This window comes from Oreochromis niloticus, linkage group LG10 (genome assembly GCF_001858045.2).
Source record: "Oreochromis niloticus isolate F11D_XX linkage group LG10, O_niloticus_UMD_NMBU, whole genome shotgun sequence".
Classification (NCBI taxonomy): Eukaryota; Metazoa; Chordata; class Actinopteri; order Cichliformes; family Cichlidae; genus Oreochromis; species Oreochromis niloticus.
This window is the reverse complement of record NC_031975.2, coordinates 10,341,905-10,362,853: the sequence shown is the minus strand read 5'-3', so window position 1 is coordinate 10,362,853 and position 20,949 is coordinate 10,341,905. Positions and strand designations below refer to the sequence as shown.

Sequence of the window (20,949 nt, the reverse complement as noted above, 5' to 3'; positions counted from 1 at the left end):
GGGTATTAGACTGTATCTGAATACTGAGTTACCACAGCAACAAGCTACGGTGCATTTCCCACAGGTTTTAAAGCCTCAGCTTTGTGCCAAAGCTCTGCTGTGACTTTAGAGTGATTCTTACTGTTTTTAAGATTATACTGAATTATTTTTTTGTGTTAAGAAATGTTCATTAAAATCAACAAATGTTTACAATGAGGGCATATACCTTTCAAAAAACCCCAACCAAACAAAAGAACCAAAAAAACAACACAAACCATGAGGGATGGTGTTGTATTTCCAGAGTGATGCATGTGATGTTTGTGTCTATGTAAGCAAGTATGAACATGTGAGTAACAGTTCACAGTTAGCTCGTTGAGGTGATGTAGGTCATCACCACTCTCTCTCTAAAGAAGGCATCCATATAAGAAGTGGCCAACAGCAATGTGACTTCCTGGGATGATACAAAGTCAGTCATTCAGCGAATTCAGGCAGCAACAGGTGAAATAACTGCAGGCAGTACTGAGCGAGTGGATCCCGCTTAACATTTCTCAACTTCAAGCTGCGTGACTGAGTTAACTACCAGGGAGAGGGCAGGATGACATGTGATGGGGTGCCAAATACATTAGAGGGTTACCAAGGCAACCAGAACCTAGAATGTACAGTAGCAACCAACTGTCAGTGACAAAGTGATGCCTGAAGAGCAAATTGCTCCCAGTGTGGAGACCCCCTTAAGTTTGAAATGACTACGTTAGGCATTCTTAACCATAGCTGCTGACCTCTTACTCCCAAATGATGTCACTGGTGGTCACACTGATGACCATCAGGGGTGTGCCGCTCCACTGTTCTTCCAATATCTCACAGTCAGCTCACAATCAGCTCCTTGGTCCAGGGTGAAACCTGAAGCAGTGAAACCTATCCTCACAACTTGGCTTGACAATGAGTCCACTATCTACCGAAACCCATTTTTTATAATCCTCTACCTACTGCAGAGCAAGTCTTGATATTCAGAGAGAGCCCTCATGTGTACGCTGTTTGCACTGCACATCAGTCGAACATTAGATTCTATAAATAAAACTTAATAAAAAGTATTCTGTCTGCTTATTGTACTATATTCATATTCCCTGTTGTGTCTGCAGATGACTCAAGGACTCGTACACGGTGGATCTACTCCAGCATTCTTACACACCACTAATGTGCCACAGCAAAGCACTGTGGGATACATTCAACAGCCAGTAGCGCAGCAGCAACAGGCGCCACAGCAACAGAGGCAATACCAACATTCCCAAAACCAGACTGGCAGCGTTTCAGAATATCGAAACATGCTGACTCGGTAGCGCTGTGGATTTGACCGGTGTGCTGAGATCTGCCTCCGTGACGTGGCCGTGAAGGTGGAAGCACTTTGTGTCATGTGGGAGTCAAACTCGATGACAAGTTGGTTAAAAGTGGGGAAAACTGCTTGTTGTGATCTTTAGATGTGAAGCTGCCCTTTCCAGATGAAGCCGGCCTTTTACGTCACTGGCGAGAAACCACAAGCAGAGATTGCACTGACCCGACGTAGAACATCGGGGACCCGAAGAAGTGTGAGGTGCTGGGCCTTCATCTGCAGGCTGCGTCGCACTCAGTGGGTCCATCAGTGAAACTGCTGGGACGAGTGGTTTATCAAAGCTCTTAAAAAGAAACTTTTTACATGTTTACATGTGGAACATTTTTGTCTAACAAAGTTTCCTTTAAGTGTCTGTTCACACTTAGGTACCACCTCCTACTCAAAAGTAGAGTATTTATTTTTGCCCAATAGTTTATTTCATTAACTAATGGTGAGATTCTCAACACCCCTCCCCTGGCGACATAACTCGCGTGAAAATGAGAAATCTCACAATGGGATTTGTGTGCATGAGAACTCTACATTTCAGTTGGCTCCCATATTGTCCCCAAAACAAGGTATGTTCATGGTAGGTCACATGACAGGGGCTTAACGGTGAAACATGCAGTGGTAAGATGACCATCATATCAAAAATCAGGGTTGGTAAATACTAAGATGTCACACATGCTACAGGAGCAAGCTCAGAGAGATATTCTCCAGTTTTTTAGTAAGGTCTATCTAGATTTTTAAAGCCTCAATCTGGGACTGAAGAAGGGGTGCTGCAGCTATTGCACCGCTTCCCCAACGCTTCCTCAAAAAAAACGACAACAGCAGATATTTGAAGTTACAAATTTTCGGTGCTTTTGGTGAGCAGTGCGGGATGAGTCCTCTTTTGATAAACAACCTACCGAGTGAGGGGGGGGGCTTAAATAATGTGCCTTCAGCCGTGGTACATCCATGGCGCAGTTTGATGGTTTTGTCTGATTACGGCTTTAAAAATCCAGCTCAGGTCTATTTGGAATACAAAGTTATATTTTCATAAGGTTATAATTTATTATTTTGCTGCATCAGAGTTAAATACAAAAGCCTAGATTTGTATTGGATATATGGCAAATATATATTGGAAGATTAAGGTCCCCGGCTGTAAGGATAGTGTCCCATTCGCAAGATGTCCATTTCCTGAAACCCTAATGAAATCATTTCATTTTTATTTATTACAGTTATAATTGAAACACTACATGGGAATTTAATTTTTTTTTTTTTTTAACACAAAAGTTTGAATTGAGTTTTGTGTCTGTTTGTGCTTTAGACATTGAAAGGTCAACACTGGTCCTTGTGTCTTGCCCTATGACAGTTTCATACAAACCGTTTTCAGTTCTTCATTCATCTGTATGGGCCAGCTGTGGTTTTACAATACAAAGTAATGCAGTGTAAGTGTGAGTGTGAGTGTAAGCTTGGTGATTTGAATACAGGGTGGCAACGATTTGGGATTTTCACCAGATGATGACGGTCTCAGGAAGCGCACGGTCCATGGTTATTACACAATTATTATTATCAGTTACATTATAAACTTCAATTTTCAATGTAAATATTGGTAAAAAAGGAAAAAATGATTCACTTTTAAAAATAAATATAAAAAACATGCAGGTGAGATTCTCTAGTCTGCTGTGACAAGGCCATTGCCATTATTAACCATCAGTTATTACATCGCGGTATAACACGAGAACGCTGTACCTGCACAGCTCTGTTTAAATATCTTCGAAACAGTGAAAATTAATTTAAGACATTTTCATTCCTGTTTTTCTCTCTTTGAACATCTGGGAAGGAAAACAAAGTACGTTCCAACCGTGACCACGTGACCTAATTTATTAGCATCTGAAGAATGCAGGTGTGGAAGTACAGCAGCCTCTATTGCATTAAAAAAAAAAGCCACCCATTTCACTTTATTGTATTCATGCATGAGAAACTGTCTGCAGATCTGGAAAGCAGTCCCGGCACCATTCCAGGATGTTCCAATCTTTTTTTATGCAGTCCTAAGTCTAACCTTTTATATCACCATGCTTTTCCAGCGACGTGTCCAACTGCAGTCCTGTGTGCATCAATTCAAATCTAAAGCTAAATGTAAACATGCCCTTTGGCTGAAGTTGCAAATCCGCGTGGTGTGTTGTCAGATTGTGACACGATGACAGAAGAATAGAGTGCGTCAGCGTAGACAGATTAGCGGTAGAACCACATTGCAAAAGTAAACTCACTAAAGAACATTCATTCATCTCCATCTTGTTAATGACAATCTCACACAAACTGCCTGTGCGTTTCTAGTACAGCTCCGTGTTTCCTGAAATTCTCACTGTGCTACACTTTATTTAAATCAGCCCGTGCGGCTCGATACGACAGCTTGGTCTCCACACCTCGAAGCTGAAGCTACTGTACTGGTGCTGTTCACGTTGGATAACAAGAAGCATCCGTCAGAACACTTTGAGCATGTCCATTCAGTGCCGTTTTACACTTTTCTATGTGCAATGTCAAACTGAAGAGAAGAATGTTAATTTATAGTTTTAAATGTTTCAGAACAGATGTATATAGAGGTGTATAATAAGCCGCTGTACCATGTAATTTATATGGAAATATTTTTTTAATGAAAATGCCCCAACATTCCCTTAACCGTTTATATCAGCAGTATCTTTCTTTAAAGGGTGTCCACTATACACTACGACTGCAGCGATCACACTTTATAGTCTGTCTGCATGGGAATGTGGTGCAGAGTGGTAGCTCCTCACAAGCATGAGGTAAAACACCAGAGCCTAACAAAGAAGCTCTGTAGTATCATGTGTTCACAATAACGAAGAGATTAAATAAAGAAGATGAATCCTTATTGTGGGGTGCAGAAACAGCTCTCCAACTGTGCAGACTTCACACAGTAATTCAGCCAAAACAAAAAAAGAGAAAAAAGTGCAATTGTACAGGATTATCAAAATACTTCTGATGGGTAAAATCAAGTTTCATTCTCCCGTTATTCATGTCTATGCTTCTACAAGTGTGGCAAAGAAACGGTAAAGGTGTTACTCAGCAGTGCAGAGGTGCCATAGACAACTATAGCTGTTTTCTCTCATTATTCAATAGTTATCAATACCATACTTTCAGACGGTGGTAGTAAAATCTCTCCTTGAGTTAATTTTACAGAATCCAGGAAATATTTCGGTCCATGTCTTTATACAAAATTGGTGTCTTGTTTGCCTTGCAGAGGTGGTTGAGGGAACTGCTGTTCAATGAAACGCCACTATGCTCAACCGCGATGGTTTTGCTGTGGATTTGAGACGATGTTTCGTGTTTGTTTTTTTTCTTTTCCTTGTAGGTGTGTATTGCTTCGTTGAAGTTGTAAATAATCCATCCACTCAGTCAGTACTGTTGTTCTTTGTAGTCAAGTTTTAATGCTTTCCCCAACAGTAGTTACCTTTTATTTTGATGTCTGCACCTTTCACAATGCTCTTCTTCCTCCTGGAGGTTGTCATTGAGTGTCACTGTTTTTGAAGGTATGTGAATTTAATCACATTTAACTTGTAATTTCCTTTTTTTTCTGATCTGTAAAATAATGACTGACACCCTCAGTGTGAGAGTGGGCAGTCAGGTCAATGCTTTCTGTGTGAGATTTGCCAGGACATGAACAAAATAAACCTGGTATTCAGCCATTTCTGCAGTTTCAGTGCAGAAACTAACATTGAATATATTGTATAATAGAATGTAAAAAAGCAAAAACAAAAAACAAAACTTTAGGCTACATAGTTGTTTATTTTATATGTCTAATAGATTACATATGTATGTTACATGATTTTAAAATTAAAGTAATTTTGTAACAGATGAAGTGTCTTATTAGAGGAGGTGAGGCTTATTTTGCGTTCGAGTTGGTGTTGCACAGTCACTTGTATGGCTCGTTTTCTTTCTGTATTTACCATCAAAATAAGCTTTAAAAGATACTGTTAACATTGTTTTAAAAGAAATTTGAAAATTGCGTTTACATTCGAAAATATCTTGATATTAATAATGATACTGAAATATTTATAAAAAATAAATCAACCTGATTATTGTGAAATATTTCAAAATAAATATTTTTAAACATATGCATGTTATTCTGAGTTTTACTTAGAAAGTTATCCATCAGGAGGGATATTTCTCATCAGCTTTGAGTTCTTGGTGCAAAAAAAATTAAAAAATAAAATAAAGCCACATTTTCATTTTCACACCACAAAGTTGTTCCCTGTGGAAATGTTTTAATGGTAAAAATATACACTTAAAGTAATTTAAAAAAATGTTATAAATTATTTAACATTCAATGTACATATAACAGGGAATCTCTTTCTATTGCTCCTTCTATTTTAAATAACTGTTAAGTTACATGATTAATGCTGATATTTACATGCCGCGCTTGCTCTCGTGTACCTTCTAGTCAAGAGAAACCTCCGTCAACCTGTACACCTTGCTGATCATGACTTCCACCTTATCTCCCCCCAGGTGACAAAGGTCAAGGATGCACACGACATGTGTGTCTTCAAGCTCACTGGCAGTTGCCAAGATTTCCTCTGCAGGAAAAAAAAAAACCACACACATTTTAAATATTAAGTGTAAAAGATGCATGTGTCAGCAAATGCTTCCTGAATGGACGTTGTCTCCCCCACAGTGACTACCTGGACTGGAAAGAGTCTCTTCACTGTTGTTGGCAGTGTTGCTGAGAGGACAGAGGAAACCAGATGAAAGGCAGGACAGCATGGTGTTGCCATGTGGATCCTGAGGAAGGCCCACAGCCTGTGGCTCGCTGGAGCTAACAACAGGAATATACACAGCATCAACAGCTATCTGCTTGTTAATGCCTGCCAGGGAAATAAAAACAGAAAAAAAAAGTTAAGTGGGAATTCATTTCCAAATGTATATTTTTTTACTCCTGCTACCACTAGATAAGCTTTCCATGATTCATAGTCCAAAGAAATTCTGATTTCTTTAATACTGGCCCCTTCTTCAGTCCCTCAGTTGATCCACAGTATAAAACAAGATTTCTTTCATCTCCCTTTAGGTAAACTCATTCCTCTCATTGCCTTCCCTTGTCAAACAAAGGGTTGGGCTGCGGGTAGGTAAGGCTCCTGTGCTCACAGAGCTCACACAGTCTGAGCTGTGTCTCTGAGATATATGACATATATCTCTTTCTTTATCAAATACAGCTAAAAGAGGCAAAAATGGTTTGAAAATGAGTCTGAGGCCTGAGCTTTTGGCTTAGAGACACTATTTTGCGCATATGTTGACCTGACTGTTAATTGTTAGGAAAAAGTCTAGCAGGTCTACCTTATTGGTTTATATATCACCATTCTTCTAATATTAAAAAAGCGCTGGTCATCATTAAAGATTTTTGTTTTCACACCATTTCTAGACGTTGGTCTTCATCCATAACTGAAGGAAGACCTAGCTGACAGTGTAGGCAGGGTTACACAATGCTGTGATTGTAAAAGCGATGTTTAACTATACAACTAAAGTAGACCAGAAGGCATAGGAGCAATGTTAAAAGAAGCAGATCAAACCTAATAATACAAGATCATATAAATTCTGGTCTTTTCTAAAGGTGGCTCAGACCTCTGACTGTGTGATTGTGTTTCCACTGACAGTGAGTTTCCAGCTCACAATGACTCACTGATGACGCATATGCAATATAATAAAGATCTGTTTGCTTTGGCTATTCAGGACTAAATGAATAAGACCGAAGGTTTTTGTCTGGTTGAGACTCTTAATAAGAAAGAAAGTAAGAAAATTTAAGAAAGAAAAAGTGTTTGCTGACATTAAAAAAAAGAAAAAAAGAGTATTATGCAGGAAATAAGACGATATTCCACTGAGGCTGAAGTGGCAGGAACAGCAAAGAGTATGTTTTTATGTTTTGGGTGTCACCACTCGGTTACTTCACCTAATATTGTTACATGGTAGTATCCTGGACAAAGCACAGGAGAGAGAGCGTCAGCAGTCCGCAGTGGTGTCCACCGTGTTGGCTGAAGGTTACTCCACTGCAGCAGGACGTTCTTCTCATCAAGCGTGAACCTCCGACAGATGCTGTCCTGCCACAGACCGCCTTGACACAAATGCTCGGACACTTCTTGTTGTTGCTTCGCCCAGCTGCTGCTTTCCCATGATAAATCGTTAGAGTCTGGTGAGAGACAAACATATCAGCATGGCAATATATCAGGAAGCAGAGTTAGATGTGTATTTAAGGTGCAGCAATTCACCTGAATGTGGATTTTCACCTTCCAGACTGAGTCCCACTTGTTGAACTTCCTCAAATGCAGAGTTGCTCTCTTCTTCCGCCTGCTCTTCACCCTCGTCTGTATTTTTACGTCCAGCGTTCCTGCAGAAGACAAATGAGCTCAGACTGGTTGATATATAAATGTTGTGTTACCTGCTGAGTTGTTGTTACCTTTTAGCTGGAATGTTACCGCAATTCAAGGAGGATTGTGTGGTTTTACTGGAAAACATGTTATATCAAATGTAATGAGCGGGTTAAAATTAAATAATGACTCAGCATCAAGTTCAAAAATCTGAAAGTCCGCAGTCAATCCTACCTCATTTGAATTCTTCTTTTCCTTCTGCTCTCGGAGCTGCTGTCAATACAGTGAGACGTTGAACTCTCCACTAAAGTCTGCTTTGCTGTTGAGGAATGACTGGGGTACGTCACAGTTTGATCACACACATCAGTGGAAGCACTGGGCACCTGCAGAAAACCAGCTGACTTGTTTTATATTGTTAATGGCAATTGCTTTTGGGAAGACGATTTAAAATAAGGTCGTTCACCTCTTTGTCTTTTAGTCCTTGTGGCTCTGGAGTCTTTGGGGTTTCCATGTACTGCACTACTGCGATCTGACCTTGGATTGCGAGTTTCTTGTGTTCTCTGTACTGCAGGGTTTCTAACTCTCTCTTCAAATCAGCTGCAGCGACCAGAGGAACTTGAGCTGAAGGGAAAGAATAAAGTCAGAACCTATGCTGACAATGAAACTAAGTCATTTTTGCTGCAGGACAAAGATGTAAACACGAGTAAGGCGATATATTTTATGAAATAAAGCTGTAACACGTGATCTGAAAAACAATGTACGCAAACATGCAACTACACACCATCAGCCATTGACTGTGTAAACATCGCTGGGGGGCGAGGGTAGCGGTAATAGCCACCAACAGCTGTTTTCTGGAGGACAACATTGTCCTTCAGAGTCTTGGTCCACTGGATGAAGCTCTTCACTCTGGGGTCATTCACATACGGCTGACCTTTATGGTAACCTGTTGTTGTTTAGACACATCATTTACAGTTCACTTACACAATCAATTTGCCACATTATCAGGTAGTTATTGTTCCAGCTTATTGTTCTAACCTGTGATGAACGTCTCAGTCTCACAGCTGCTTGTGAGGTACGGCAACGAGCCTTCCACATGACAAACCCTCATCTGAGTGCAAACCAGGTAGGTCACTATGGAATAGAGGATATATTTAAAAAAAAAAAAACTGGCATGCTTACAGTGTGGCAGCAGACTTGACACAGCTGACTTACTCGGACAAATATGACTGAAGATTTCTGCTTGAGAAGTGGAAAAAAGCTCCAGAATAAAAGGATGGTCAGATGTTCCATCCACTGCATGCACCCAGCGATACGTCCAGAACTTTTCTGGACCTAAAAAGGTGAACACCACCGACCAAAATAAATTCTTTCAGTTATCAAAAACCACTTCCAGGCAACAGACAAGATAAGAACATTTCTTACCTTTCCCTTTACTCTTCACTCTTTCAACACGGCCAACAAATGTCACCAAACCAATTATGTCACATGCTGAATTGTTGGCCAGCTTCTCCAACTCTGACCTGTGAGCATCAAAAATATCAGGCAGCAGTTGTTTAGGCGAAACTCAAAACAACTTCATTTTGTAGAAACAAACACAGTTTTTGTAGAATAGGGACAAACAGCAAATAGAGTCCTGCACACTGTCTAAATACACTGTAATAAAATTTCCCAAACACTGTAATAACTGATTTATTTGCAATGTTTCTACACTAGACTTCATCAAGCAAACTCTAGACTGGAATGTTCAAAATATATTGATGTTTGTAAGTTAGAAATGATGCGGTAGTTTGCAGTAATGCATAAACCATAACTTGCAGCACTGAATCCATGCCTTAGGTGTACTTAACAGAAAGATACATGTGAGACAGTAGACTAACTAAAACGGTTCTAATTCATTACCGAGCAGTGAACTGGTAGGAAATGTCAGGCAGTCCCCATTGAGGAAGTATGCTCTTTGGTGAGACCACGGTGATGACTGAAGCTGGGTTGCGAGGGTTCAGGCAGATTTCTTGGAAAAAAAACAACAACAACATGCAGACGACAGTTTATAGGTTTTTACAAAAACCATGTAAACACTAAATGGTGAATAAATACCAAAACAAATCAACAGAAAATGTATCATTTATATATGAAAATACAGATTCTAAGATAGTGTATTGATAGTATATGGTAATTTTTTTCACAGAAAACAGTGCTACTATATTTTTAAAAATGACTGATTATCATCAGTAGTTACGTACATACCGACAGAGTTAAAGGTCTTCATTCTGTGGTGGTCCATTTGGGGGCGTGACCGGTTTGAATAACTCTGTTTCAGAGTGTAATTTTGGAGGTACAACACTGTGCCAACATTCAGTCGCTGGTAAAACTCGGGACAAAGTTCGTTCCAAAGCACAAGGGACATTGTGCCACTCTGGTCAGCAACTTCAAAGTATGCCTGAAATATGATGACATATAAGGTGAAAACATTTAAACTATGCTCTGTCACAACATGAACGTATATTACAAAAAATTGAGATCTTGTTCACGTCACACCTGGTATGGGTAATCAATCTTGAGGCCAAACTTTCCATAATACCTTAACCTGGATTTGTGTATGATTTTCACCAGGAGAGGGAGGGGCTTCCACGTGTTTTTGAAGGATGAGTCCAGGCTAGAAAGAAGTGTAACCTTGGACACTGTTGGAATCAAGACATTACAGACATCGCCGTTAATTTTACTACAAAGTAGTAGTAACTAAAACTTTTGTTTACTTTAATTTTATAGAAACATATATATTTCTGTATGTTTACTTTGTCTGTGTGCAAGTGTTTTATGTGAGTAAGTTTTAATTTTGTTAATGCAATCTACATCTGTTTTTAAGTATCTGTGTTGCTGCCCTGTTGGTCAGGTCTCCTGTTTAAAAGAGATCTTTGATCTCAATGGGCATGGATCTCCAACCATCTGATTAGTAGATGACCTGCTCTACCTCCTGAGCTACAGTCACCTCCAAAATCTAATACCTTAGGTTATTTCCCCATGTTAAGCCTTTTCCTGTGATGGTCATTTATAATCTTTTATTTTTTCTGAGGTCTAGGAGATAAATCAAAACCAACCTATCAATCAATGGAGGACATTATTTTTGGTTATACACCTGCCTTTAAGCCACTTAATTGCCTCCTTATTTATGAGTGCATCAATTCCCCCTGCAAATAGCAAAGTTCACTGCAGTATTATAAATTATAGGTGACAAAATAATGATATAAACAACAGAATGTGAGAGGGGGGGTTGAGATAGCAGTATCTCACCGTCCAGCACAGTATCAGCTGAAGGGGATCCTGACATCCAGATGTCGCCCTCTGGGTCGTCGTTGTTCCACAGTGACAGGTAATGTTTGCGGCTCACCTGAAGGGGGACATCACTTTGCAGGACCACGCTCCTCTCCATTCCCTGCTTGACCAGCATGGGCAGTGAACTGACAGTGTTTACACGAGCCAGCACAGCAGATCTTTTTGCAGCACATCTGAGCTGTTCAATGCAGATGTAGCCATGTCCCAGCCTCCTTTCGTTGTAAACAAAGGAGCACTGCGTGATGCTGATGTCAGACCCGGTCTTTAGGCTGTTGCTGTGCACCAGATGATTCAAACTGGGGTGAAGGAAGCATTTAGCTCGCCAGACTCCATCTGTGACTGTCACATCGTAGCTGTAGCTGTCGAGCTGCTGCCCTTCGGTTTGCTCGGATAGGTATCTCTGAAGTGCGATGACAGCGACAGGACCTGCCTCCTCAGTTTTCAGTTTCAAGTTCTGTGTAGATGATAACCGCTCCAAAGTCTTCTGGAGGAAAGACGCTTGAGTGACACCACTCACCACTGAAGAAGAAGATGAGTTGTCCTCCATCACAGATGTGTAATTAAAGCAGTTAGTTGGTCGAGTAGTTAGCCGTCTTCTGTCACTCTCTCATGTTAGCTTGTTGGCTAAAGTTGTCTTGCTAGTATTAGCAATAACTAAACTAAACTAAATGCGTTTAACATTACTGAAAAAAACTATCCGAGTTCGCCCAACAGTAGGCTTATCTTACAAGCAATGAGTCATACACAACTTATTGCATTTTCAGGAGGCTTCTTCACCCGTGAAGTTGCAGTTAACGTTAGCTAATGTTACAAACATCGCGGCTTGATGGCGTCACTATTAGCCTCGAAAACCAAAACATGTACAAATACAAAGAAACACACTTAACACACACACGCAGTTTATATGTGTAACCCTGCCATGTCAAATTATGTAATATAACTTCGACAAGAACTGCCTACTGTACTAAAGGGAAACTCCTGCTTTCAAAATCCGCGCTTTACAGAACAAGGACCATTTGATATGACGTCACCAGAGCGCCTTGCGCCTTGAGTAATTTTGTAGTTTTTAAAAATACAATCATGAACTAACAAGGAGTATTATATTTTACTGACAGGAATATGCACTTTACACATTAGAGACCAGACACGTGTTTCATATGTCCTCACCCAATAAAATGAAACATACATTCCCCCAAAATTAATTTCCTATCATAGTATATAACAGAGAACACCTTGTATAAAAACTTGTTTCCTCCAGTGAAAATTAAATTAAATTAAAAAAAAAAATTAAATAGCATTTTGTTTTGTTGTCCATAGGTTAAAATTTCAGGGATTATCCCAAAATGTCCATTTAGTAACTCAAATCTTAGAGGAAATAACTTGAAATTATTAAGTCAGAATTTTTAAATGATAACCTGAGACCTGTCTGCATTTTCCAGCATCTCATTAGATTTATTTATGTGAAAACGGAAAATGAAGCTTCAGAAACTGAGCATGTCGGCTTCTGTGTCAAAGATGTACTCATGAGATGATAAAAGTTACAGATGCTTTAAAAACAAAAATCTCACTCTACATAACCTACTCAGAACCTAACATTAGCAAGACAGAGACTAGCTGGTGAACACTGGAGAATTTAACAGGAAACAACAGCCTAATATTTCCCTCAGGAGCTGGAAGCCAAAAACAAACATAAGAGTGAATTTTGTTTTTGATGTTGTCAGTTGGACACATATGCAGTGTGGCCAGGAAAACCTGTGATCTGTACCCCAGAGAAGAAAAGCACGGAAACTGTGTGCACTTAGCAAAGACAAGGTCGAAAGGTGTATATACTGGTCTTTCACCACAAGTGCTTCCAAATTAGGACAACCCCCCCCCCAAATAAAACAAGTTGGCAGTATATGTTAGTGTTATACACACTAAATAAGTAGTGAAGATCACTAAAAGATAGAATACAGCAACTTGCTCTGTACAGTGTGAAGCAGCTGATCTCAAGTTTGATTCCACACAAGGAACAAAATAACAAAGAGCCTTTGCTAGTTGAGCAGCAGGTATAAGGAAAGTTGTTTGATGCTGAATCGTCTGTCAAGATATGACAACCTTACAAGATGCAAATGGTGGCTGTAGCTCAGGTGGCAGAGCAGGTCAGCCACTAATCAGAAGGTCGGTGGTTCGATCCCAGGCTGCATCCTGGCTGCATGCCAAATATCCTTGGGCAAGATACTAACCCCATGTTTGCCTACTGGTGGTGGTCAGAGGACCCGGTGGCGCCTGTGTACGGCAGCCTCGCCTCTGTCAGTGTGCCCCAGGGCAGCTGTGGCTACAATGTAGCTTGCTATCGCCAGTGTGTGAATGGGTGAATGACTGAATGTAGTGTAAAGCGCTTTGGGGTCCTATGGACTAGAAAAGCGCTATACAAATGCAGGCCATTTACCAAAGGTTTTTCCATTGTTTCCAGTTGTGCAGCAGACCAGACCTTAATCAGAGTCGCTGTCATCTCTGTAATGAGAGGATCTAGGACCAGATGTTGATGGAGCTGAGGTGAGGCCTGAGGTTGAGAGTGCCAGCTCTTCAGGGTGCTGCTCCAAACTCTCTCTTTGTACTTACCTGCTCTACATAATCTTCTTCCCTGTCCCTCTTTGTGGAGATCAAGGGAGTGGCCTGTTCTGCTCTGCGAGACACTGAGGGTTCTGGTAAGAAAGCGGGAGCAACGGCAGCTCTCCATCCCTCCCAAAAATCTTCATCTGGGTACTCCTGGACAAGTGGAGAAAGAGCCCGCACTTCCACATTTTCATCTTCTGTGTCCAGCTCAGCCTCATCTATGGAGGAGTACCCAGAATCCTCACTGTTTCACTTTTCCCAGTCCCAAGTTCCTCGGAGTCCACATCTCGGTCGACCTTACCTGGTCCACAAACATTTTCCACCAGGTAGGAAAAGCAAAACAAAGGCTGTACTTTCTCAGGAAGCTGCGTCAGGCCCAATTACCCCAGAGACTGCTAATTAACTTCTACCGCTCCACCATCGAGAGCCTTCAACTGCTGTACTGTGGAGAACAAGAGGAAACTGCAGGGGGTTTATCATCTTCCCCTATCCTAAAAGAATCTGAATGTAAATCTAGATTCAACGGAGAGATGCTGAACTGTGTTTCATTCTTATTGTAACAGTGACAATAAAGATCTATTCTATTTTATTCTAACTTTACTATTCAGTGCCATGTCAAGGTAGAAACAACCTAAATAAAAATGTAAAATGTTCAATGATTTTGTCATTTCATCTGGAAGGTGATCTTGTTGCACTATTAAAAAAAATACACTGGTCAAGCTCAGGATATTATAATATAACAATGTTGTTCTAGACACATGCCTTTATTTAATGAGATGTCATGAACAAGTGCTATCAAAGGAAATCCACAATTTATTTTGAAGTGCCATCTAATTTTAATTCATCTCTTCCGGATTAAAAATACATTTTATCAAAATGTAAAGATACACATTGTTATGGACCAATTTGAAAAACGAGTCGTCACAGGAATTATTAGAAAAATATGTTTTTTATTTATTTAACCCAGAAAGTTACATTTACAAAAACAATAAATGTTGAGCTCATAAAAGAGGTCAAAAAAACAAAACTGAACTCAGGCAAAGAACTGTGAACGTGACGAAGCAAATGACTGCCCAAACAAACATAACTGACCTAAACAGGAAATGACACACAAGGGTATATATCAGGGGTCTCGAACTCCAGGCCTCGAGGGCCGGTGTCCTGCAGATTTTAGATCTCACCCTGGGTCAACACACCTGAATCAAATGATTAGTTCATTACCAGGCCTCTGGAGAACTTCAAGACATGCTGAGGAGGTAATTTAGCTATTTAAATCAGCTGTGTTGGATCAAGGACACATCTAAAGCCTGCAGGACACCGGCCCTCGAGGCCTGGAGTTAGAGACCCCTGGTATATATAATGGTTGATCAGGTCACTATGACACAACAGGGGTAACTAAACACAACAAAATCAAGAACCGTTAAAAAAGATGCAGTACAGTCCAGTTAATAAGTTAAACACCAAAGAAGAAAATCAAAAACAATAAACCCTGAACTCAAATATTTAGTTAAATACAAAAGCTTGTTTAGCTAAAGAAAATACACTTTCTCCCCCCCTCCAGCAGGAAGTGGTGGTGCAGTCCACCATCTTTATTCTGGCAACTCCCAGGGATCACGGCAGGTAAGAAATCGTTAAAGAAGCAAAGATTCGTCAGAATCACAAAGCAAAAAAAGAAATAAATTGGTATAAATATGTAGGTTAACTAAATGTGCGCACTAACAAATAGAACAAATGTATTTAAACCAATCAATAAACTTACTGCAAACTAAAGTGTGTCATTGTGTTTAGGTGAAGGAATGAATAAAAATACATGAGACTGTAGAGATGACAAGTGACTTCAGGAGACTCAACACTGCTCCCCCTCACCATATTAGACAGCCCGGTGGCTACTGTGGAAATCTTCAAGTTCCTGGGTACCACCATCTCCCAGGACCTGAAGTGGGAGATCAACAGACACAGCAGAGTATGTACTTTCTGAGACAACTGGAAGTACAGTCTTCCACAGGAGCTGCTGATCCAGTTCTACACTGCAGTCATTGAGTCTGTCCTGTGCTCCTCCATCACAGTCTGGTATGGTGCAGCCACTAAACAGGACGGGTGCAGACTGCAGCGGACTGTACGGGCAGCAGAAAAGATCATCGGCGCCCCCCTGCCCTTCGTCCAGGACCTGCACCTCTCAAGAACCAGGAAACAGGCAGGGAACATCATCACAGACCCCTCATACCCTGGACACAGACTTTTTGACCTGCTGCCCTCTGGCAGACGGTATAGAAGCCTACAGACCAGGACCACCCGACACAAGAACGGTTTCTTTCCCCTCGCCATCTCCCTCCTTAACAATTGAACTGTCACACTGCTTCAAACTGCTAGACTGCAACTGCACCTTATGTACATTCTGTGGTATTCATTTCATTTCTGTAATCCTGTATTTTCTGTATATAAGATTTAGATTAGTTATTTTATTGTTGGTTTATACACATTTGTATATGTATTTGTGCATGTGTATATGTAAATATCAATGCGAGTCTGGCATTGATATTTGACATGACAGCAGAGAGGTGAATTTGGCATTGATATTTGACATCTGAGCATTACGGGATTCATTTAGTCATAGATGATGAATGGGTAAGTCAGTAGAAATTCATTGTTGAACTTTAGAACTAAATAAAATATGACAAAATAAATCATATGCTGAGATGAGATGCAAAGCCGTATGAAGCCGTTCCATCGATGGGTGTAAAAATAGCTCAAGAGCGAAAAGTTGAGGAAAAGTTAAAGTAGCTGATTGATTTTTGTTTGTTTGTTCTCCTCTTGCTATTTCCTTAAAATATGCACAGAAACCAGGCCTGTCTTTCCACCAGATAGCATTCTTTGACCCTGGGTATAATAGCAAAACAATGAAAAACACAGTAATTTGAGCGGAATCAGATTTCACATTACTCTTTGTTCCAACACAGACTGCTTACCTGTGACTGGCCTGGGCTACGAGGTGGTGATAAACCTCCATCTGAGTCCCTTCTACTCAGTGGCCGCACCCTGGGTGGAGACTGTTTGGGAGTCGGAGCCCTATTTGGTTTCTGAGGGCCTCCTTGGAGGAGACTGGTCGGAGTCTGAGGCGTCTCTCTTCAGGGGCCTATTCTTCGGGGGTGACGGTCAGAGTCTGAATCATGTCTATTCTGATCCTTCTTAGCCACCGCTGAATAATCTGGTGAGCGGTGGCTAAGAAGGATTACTTAAGACATTTTCTGTAATGCTAGAATCATGAACTCATATGATGTAGAGATAATTTGAAAAGGGCAGCTGTACTCACATACAGGGAGTGCAGAATTATTAGGCAAATGAGTATTTTGTCCACATCATCCTCTTCATGCATGTTGTCTTACTCCAAGCTGTATAGGCTCGAAAGCCTACTACCAATTAAGCATATTAGGTGATGTGCATCTCTGTAATGAGAAGGGGTGTGGTCTAATGACATCAACACCCTATATCAGGTGTGCATAATTATTAGGCATCTTCCTTTCCTTTGGCAAAATGGGTCAAAAGAAGGACTTGACAGGCTCAGAAAAGTCAAAAATAGTGAGATATCTTGCAGAGGGATGCAGCAGTCTTAAAATTGCAAAGCTTCTGAAGCGTGATCATCGAACAATCAAGCGTTTCATTCAAAATAGTCAACAGGGTCGCAAGAAGTGTGTGGAAAAACCAAGGCGCAAATAACTGCCCATGAACTGAGAAAAGTCAAGCGTGCAGCTGCCAAGATGCCACTTGCCACCAGTTTGGCCATATTTCAGAGCTGCAACATCACTGGAGTGCCCTAAAGCACAAGGTGTGCAATACTCAGAGACATGGCCAAGGTAAGAAAGGCTGAAAGACGACCACCACTGAACAAGACACACAAGCTGAAACGTCAAGACTGGGCCAAGAAATATCTCAAGACTGATTTTTCTAAGGTTTTATGGACTGATGAAATGAGAGTGAGTCTTGATGGGCCCGTGGCTGGATTGGTAAAGGGCAGAGAGCTCCAGTCCGACTCAGACGCCAGCAAGGTGGAGGTGGAGTACTGGTTTGGGCTGGTATCATCAAAGATGAGCTTGTGGGGCCTTTTCGGGTTGAGGATGGAGTCAAGCTCAACTCCCAGTCCTACTGCCAGTTTCTGGAAGACACCTTCTTCAAGCAGTGGTACAGGAAGAAGTCTGCATCCTTCAAGAAAAACATGATTTTCATGCAGGACAATGCTCCATCACACGCGTCCAAGTACTCCACAGCGTGGCTGGCAAGAAAGGGTATAAAAGAAGAAAAACTAATGACATGGCCTCCTTGTTCACCTGATCTGAACCCCATTGAGAACCTGTGGTCCATCATCAAATGTGAGATTTACAAGGAGGGAAAACAGTACACCTCTCTGAACAGTGTCTGGGAGGCTGTGGTTGCTGCTGCACGCAATGTTGATGGTGAACAGATCAAAACACTGACAGGATCCATGGATGGCAGGCTTTTGAGTGTCCTTGCAAAGAAAGGTGGCTATATTGGTCGCTGATTTGTTTTTGTTTTGTTTTTGAATGTCAGAAATGTATATTTGTGAATGTGGAGATGTTATATTGGTTTCACTGGTAAAAATAAATAATTGATAATTTCCTCAAAAATACAACTTGCCTAATAATTCTGCACTCCCTGTAGCTACATCCAGTCCAATGAATTTAATGCATGCTGTAAATATCCTTCACATTGTTGATATTGGTCTGGTTTAAAATGTTCAGAAATATCATCTTTAGTTGATCTAATTATTAAAAATGTTCCACATAAATACACAGCTGCTTCAGTGTTTGCAAATAACATTAGAATAGAATAGCCTTTTATTGTCCTTGTACATGCAAAACAACATTATAGGTGTTGCATGCTGACTGTGCAAGAGTAAAATATAAACAGTAAGGCAGCAGGAATGAATACGGAGTAAAATGTGCAACATCTGTATGCTTTGTGTCATCCAGTTTTGAGGGATTGCGCGCACTGAAGTGACCTCCCAAAGTATTGCAAGTGTCCTGCATCGGCGTGTTTTCTTGTGTTCCAGCACTGTAATTTGGCTTCCTTTCATTAAAATCACAAACAACCAATCTGAGATTCACTTCCTCTCGCCATGTCTTTACTACACAGAAGAGAGACACCCCCACCCCCCAAACTGCTCCTGCTCTTTAAAGTCACTAAGTAACTTTAATCACTTTGTTAACTGTCATTGACTTTGTCATCATGTGCTGGGGGCCAGCGTTACTTCCACAGGGTTGAATAACTGTAGTTGTTTCAAATCTGGAGGCACTTGAGTCAGTGAGGGACAGAAGGTCAGTGAACAAACTGTACATTTTGAGACTAAAGTCAAAATGTGGACATTAAAGCTGTTGTTTCAAGTCTAACAACTGGCACAGCTAATATACCCTCTAGTGTCGAGTGATACAACATACATTCTGTTTTCTTTGTGAGGTTGTAATCATCAATATTGTTGCGTCTGTCCTTTGCCCAGTTATTTAATTTTGTAGTGATAAGAATTTAAAGTCCTTTACTGAGGTGCTCTGTTGGGTCTGTTCAGATGTGTATTCAGGAAGGATTTTTCAACATCTTGTTCACATTATGATCAATTCAGACCAATTTAAAGTTTTTTACATAACCTAAAAACGGTCTATTCCTATGATTAGAACCCAAAACAGTTTCAACATTTTACCAAGAGTGAAGAGTTCAGCTGTTGAGCGGCTCATCCCACCATCGCGGATCCCCACTCTGCCTAAACACACCGGTCCTACCCCATCAGGCTGGATGCCTGCTGCAGGATCTGCCCGACTTCGCCTCTGCCCTACATGATCTGCAGCTCCCGCGTGCACGACATCCTGATTTACACTGATGTAACCAATAGCAACCGGAAATTAACGCTGATATGGAAAGGGGAGGGTGGCATTTGGGCTCTAGAGAAGGACGTGAAGCAGTACCTGATGGAGGTGATGGGGAAAGAGCTGCCTACACAGGTCAATGACGTCACCACGACCATGAAGGTCAAAGGTCACTTCGATATGAGCTGAAGGACTGGCTGGTCAGCAAAGGTTTCTGACTGAAAGAGCTTCCAGTGCTGGCATCGACCTGCTGAAGGGACAGAGAGCCGTGGAGGAGGCGGCCTGTCAGCAGGAGCACACTTCAAAGCCTGCTTCAGTCCTTATGCAAGCATGACTGCTGACCTGGGCCAAGTTAACCAACTCTTTGACAGCAGTAAGATGTGATGTGACCACTGAGTGTAAAATGATGCAGGTCAGTTTAAGTAATCATCATTAAACGTAGAAGCATAGCAACTGCCTGTTTAATGTCATCCATGATTTCTCAGAAAAAAATAGGTAAAAAATCTCCACTCACCGTTTGTAGATTCTTCAGACTGAGTTGCAATTTGAGTATCCACATTATTATTTACATTATACACATTAGGACATTCATTACTACAACAGTGTGCAACAACATTAAAATGACCTGCTTTATGTCATGTAGGTCCTTTAACACTGACACTTTTCTGTGGAGGTCAATGTGTAGAAATGCTACAGGTGGGCTGTTTGTTTGTTTGTTCTTTAGTCAGTGTGGCCGACAAGACGACGTCAGACGTCTGTGATATGAGTGTGACAAACGCTTTCAGCCTTAAAGGGTCCAAAAACATTTATTACTGGTGAAATTCACAAATCTCTACATTCACACTCAGTGCAGCACGGAACAATAAAAACATTTCCAAATAAAACCACAGCAGGTTGTGATGGAAATACACATGATATAAAAAATTACACAAGATGAAGCAGATTTCTTTAAAAAAAAAAAAAAAGATAATTTAAACAAGTATTTTAAGCACTTTGGCAGAATTGGCTTTTACATGTGCTATATTTCATAATGTTTAATAAGCTTCATACAGTTAAGCACAATCACTGCATGACAGAAACACAAGCTTAATCTCTCTTAATAATAACAGTGTACAGTTTATTAAATAAAAACAAACAGGTTACAATGCTTTTATTTTAATTTTAGTAGAGACTCAAAACTTAGAACAGAAAGCTGCTGGGGTTTGAAAAAGAACTGAACAAATATTTTAAATATACTTTAATCGTTTCTGGAGCAGCCTTTGGGATCTCCAAGTATTAACGTGCTGTTTCTGCTCCTGGTGAAAATAGTTCCTTCTGAATTAAAATATTTTAATGTTAAATGCAATTCAGAGTCAGCTGTTTACATTAGAAGAGAACATTTTTCATCAGGAGATACGACAGGTGAAATATTCAGTTTAAAATCTACTGACAGCTCTCCAAGTAAGACTTTAAAATTAAA

General features: G+C 40.6%; 2 protein-coding genes and 1 pseudogene across 9 annotated transcripts in view; 2 read left to right on the top strand and 1 right to left on the bottom strand.

The window, feature by feature from the left end:
• Window positions 1–3,267, top strand: part of npas2 (neuronal PAS domain protein 2) — a 41,177-nt gene extending 37,910 nt beyond the window's left edge. For all 7 annotated transcript variants that reach the window (XM_013265079.3, XM_013265080.3, XM_025911021.1 and 4 more), the window contains one exon: window positions 1,116–3,267. In XM_013265079.3, the coding sequence (XP_013120533.1) occupies window positions 1,116–1,313 (198 nt within the window). In that variant the 3' untranslated portion in view covers window positions 1,314–3,267. The remainder of the gene's footprint in view (window positions 1–1,115) is intronic.
• Window positions 3,268–4,666: 1,399 nt separating this feature from the next.
• Window positions 4,667–12,255, bottom strand: radx (RPA1 related single stranded DNA binding protein). Of its 2 annotated transcripts, XM_005471973.4 has the most exons (15): window positions 10,981–12,252; window positions 10,228–10,370; window positions 9,937–10,129; window positions 9,592–9,700; window positions 9,115–9,212; window positions 8,905–9,024; window positions 8,728–8,823; window positions 8,474–8,635; window positions 8,156–8,313; window positions 7,927–8,075; window positions 7,782–7,829; window positions 7,594–7,712; window positions 7,278–7,514; window positions 6,019–6,201; window positions 4,667–5,913 (listed from the first exon to the last, which is right to left on the bottom strand). In XM_005471973.4, exons 1-15 carry the CDS (start codon window positions 11,567–11,569, stop codon window positions 5,777–5,779), a joined length of 2,541 nt encoding a protein of 846 aa, XP_005472030.1. In that variant the 5' UTR covers window positions 11,570–12,252; the 3' UTR covers window positions 4,667–5,776. The 2 variants fall into 2 exon arrangements, with proteins under 2 accessions (XP_005472030.1, XP_005472031.1); XM_005471974.4 differs by lacking the exon at window positions 7,782–7,829 and having other exon boundaries at window positions 10,981–12,255.
• A 7,038-nt stretch (window positions 12,256–19,293) lies between these two features.
• Window positions 19,294–19,708, top strand: LOC100691755 (39S ribosomal protein L49, mitochondrial pseudogene; annotated as a pseudogene).
• Window positions 19,709–20,949: the final 1,241 nt, after the last annotated feature.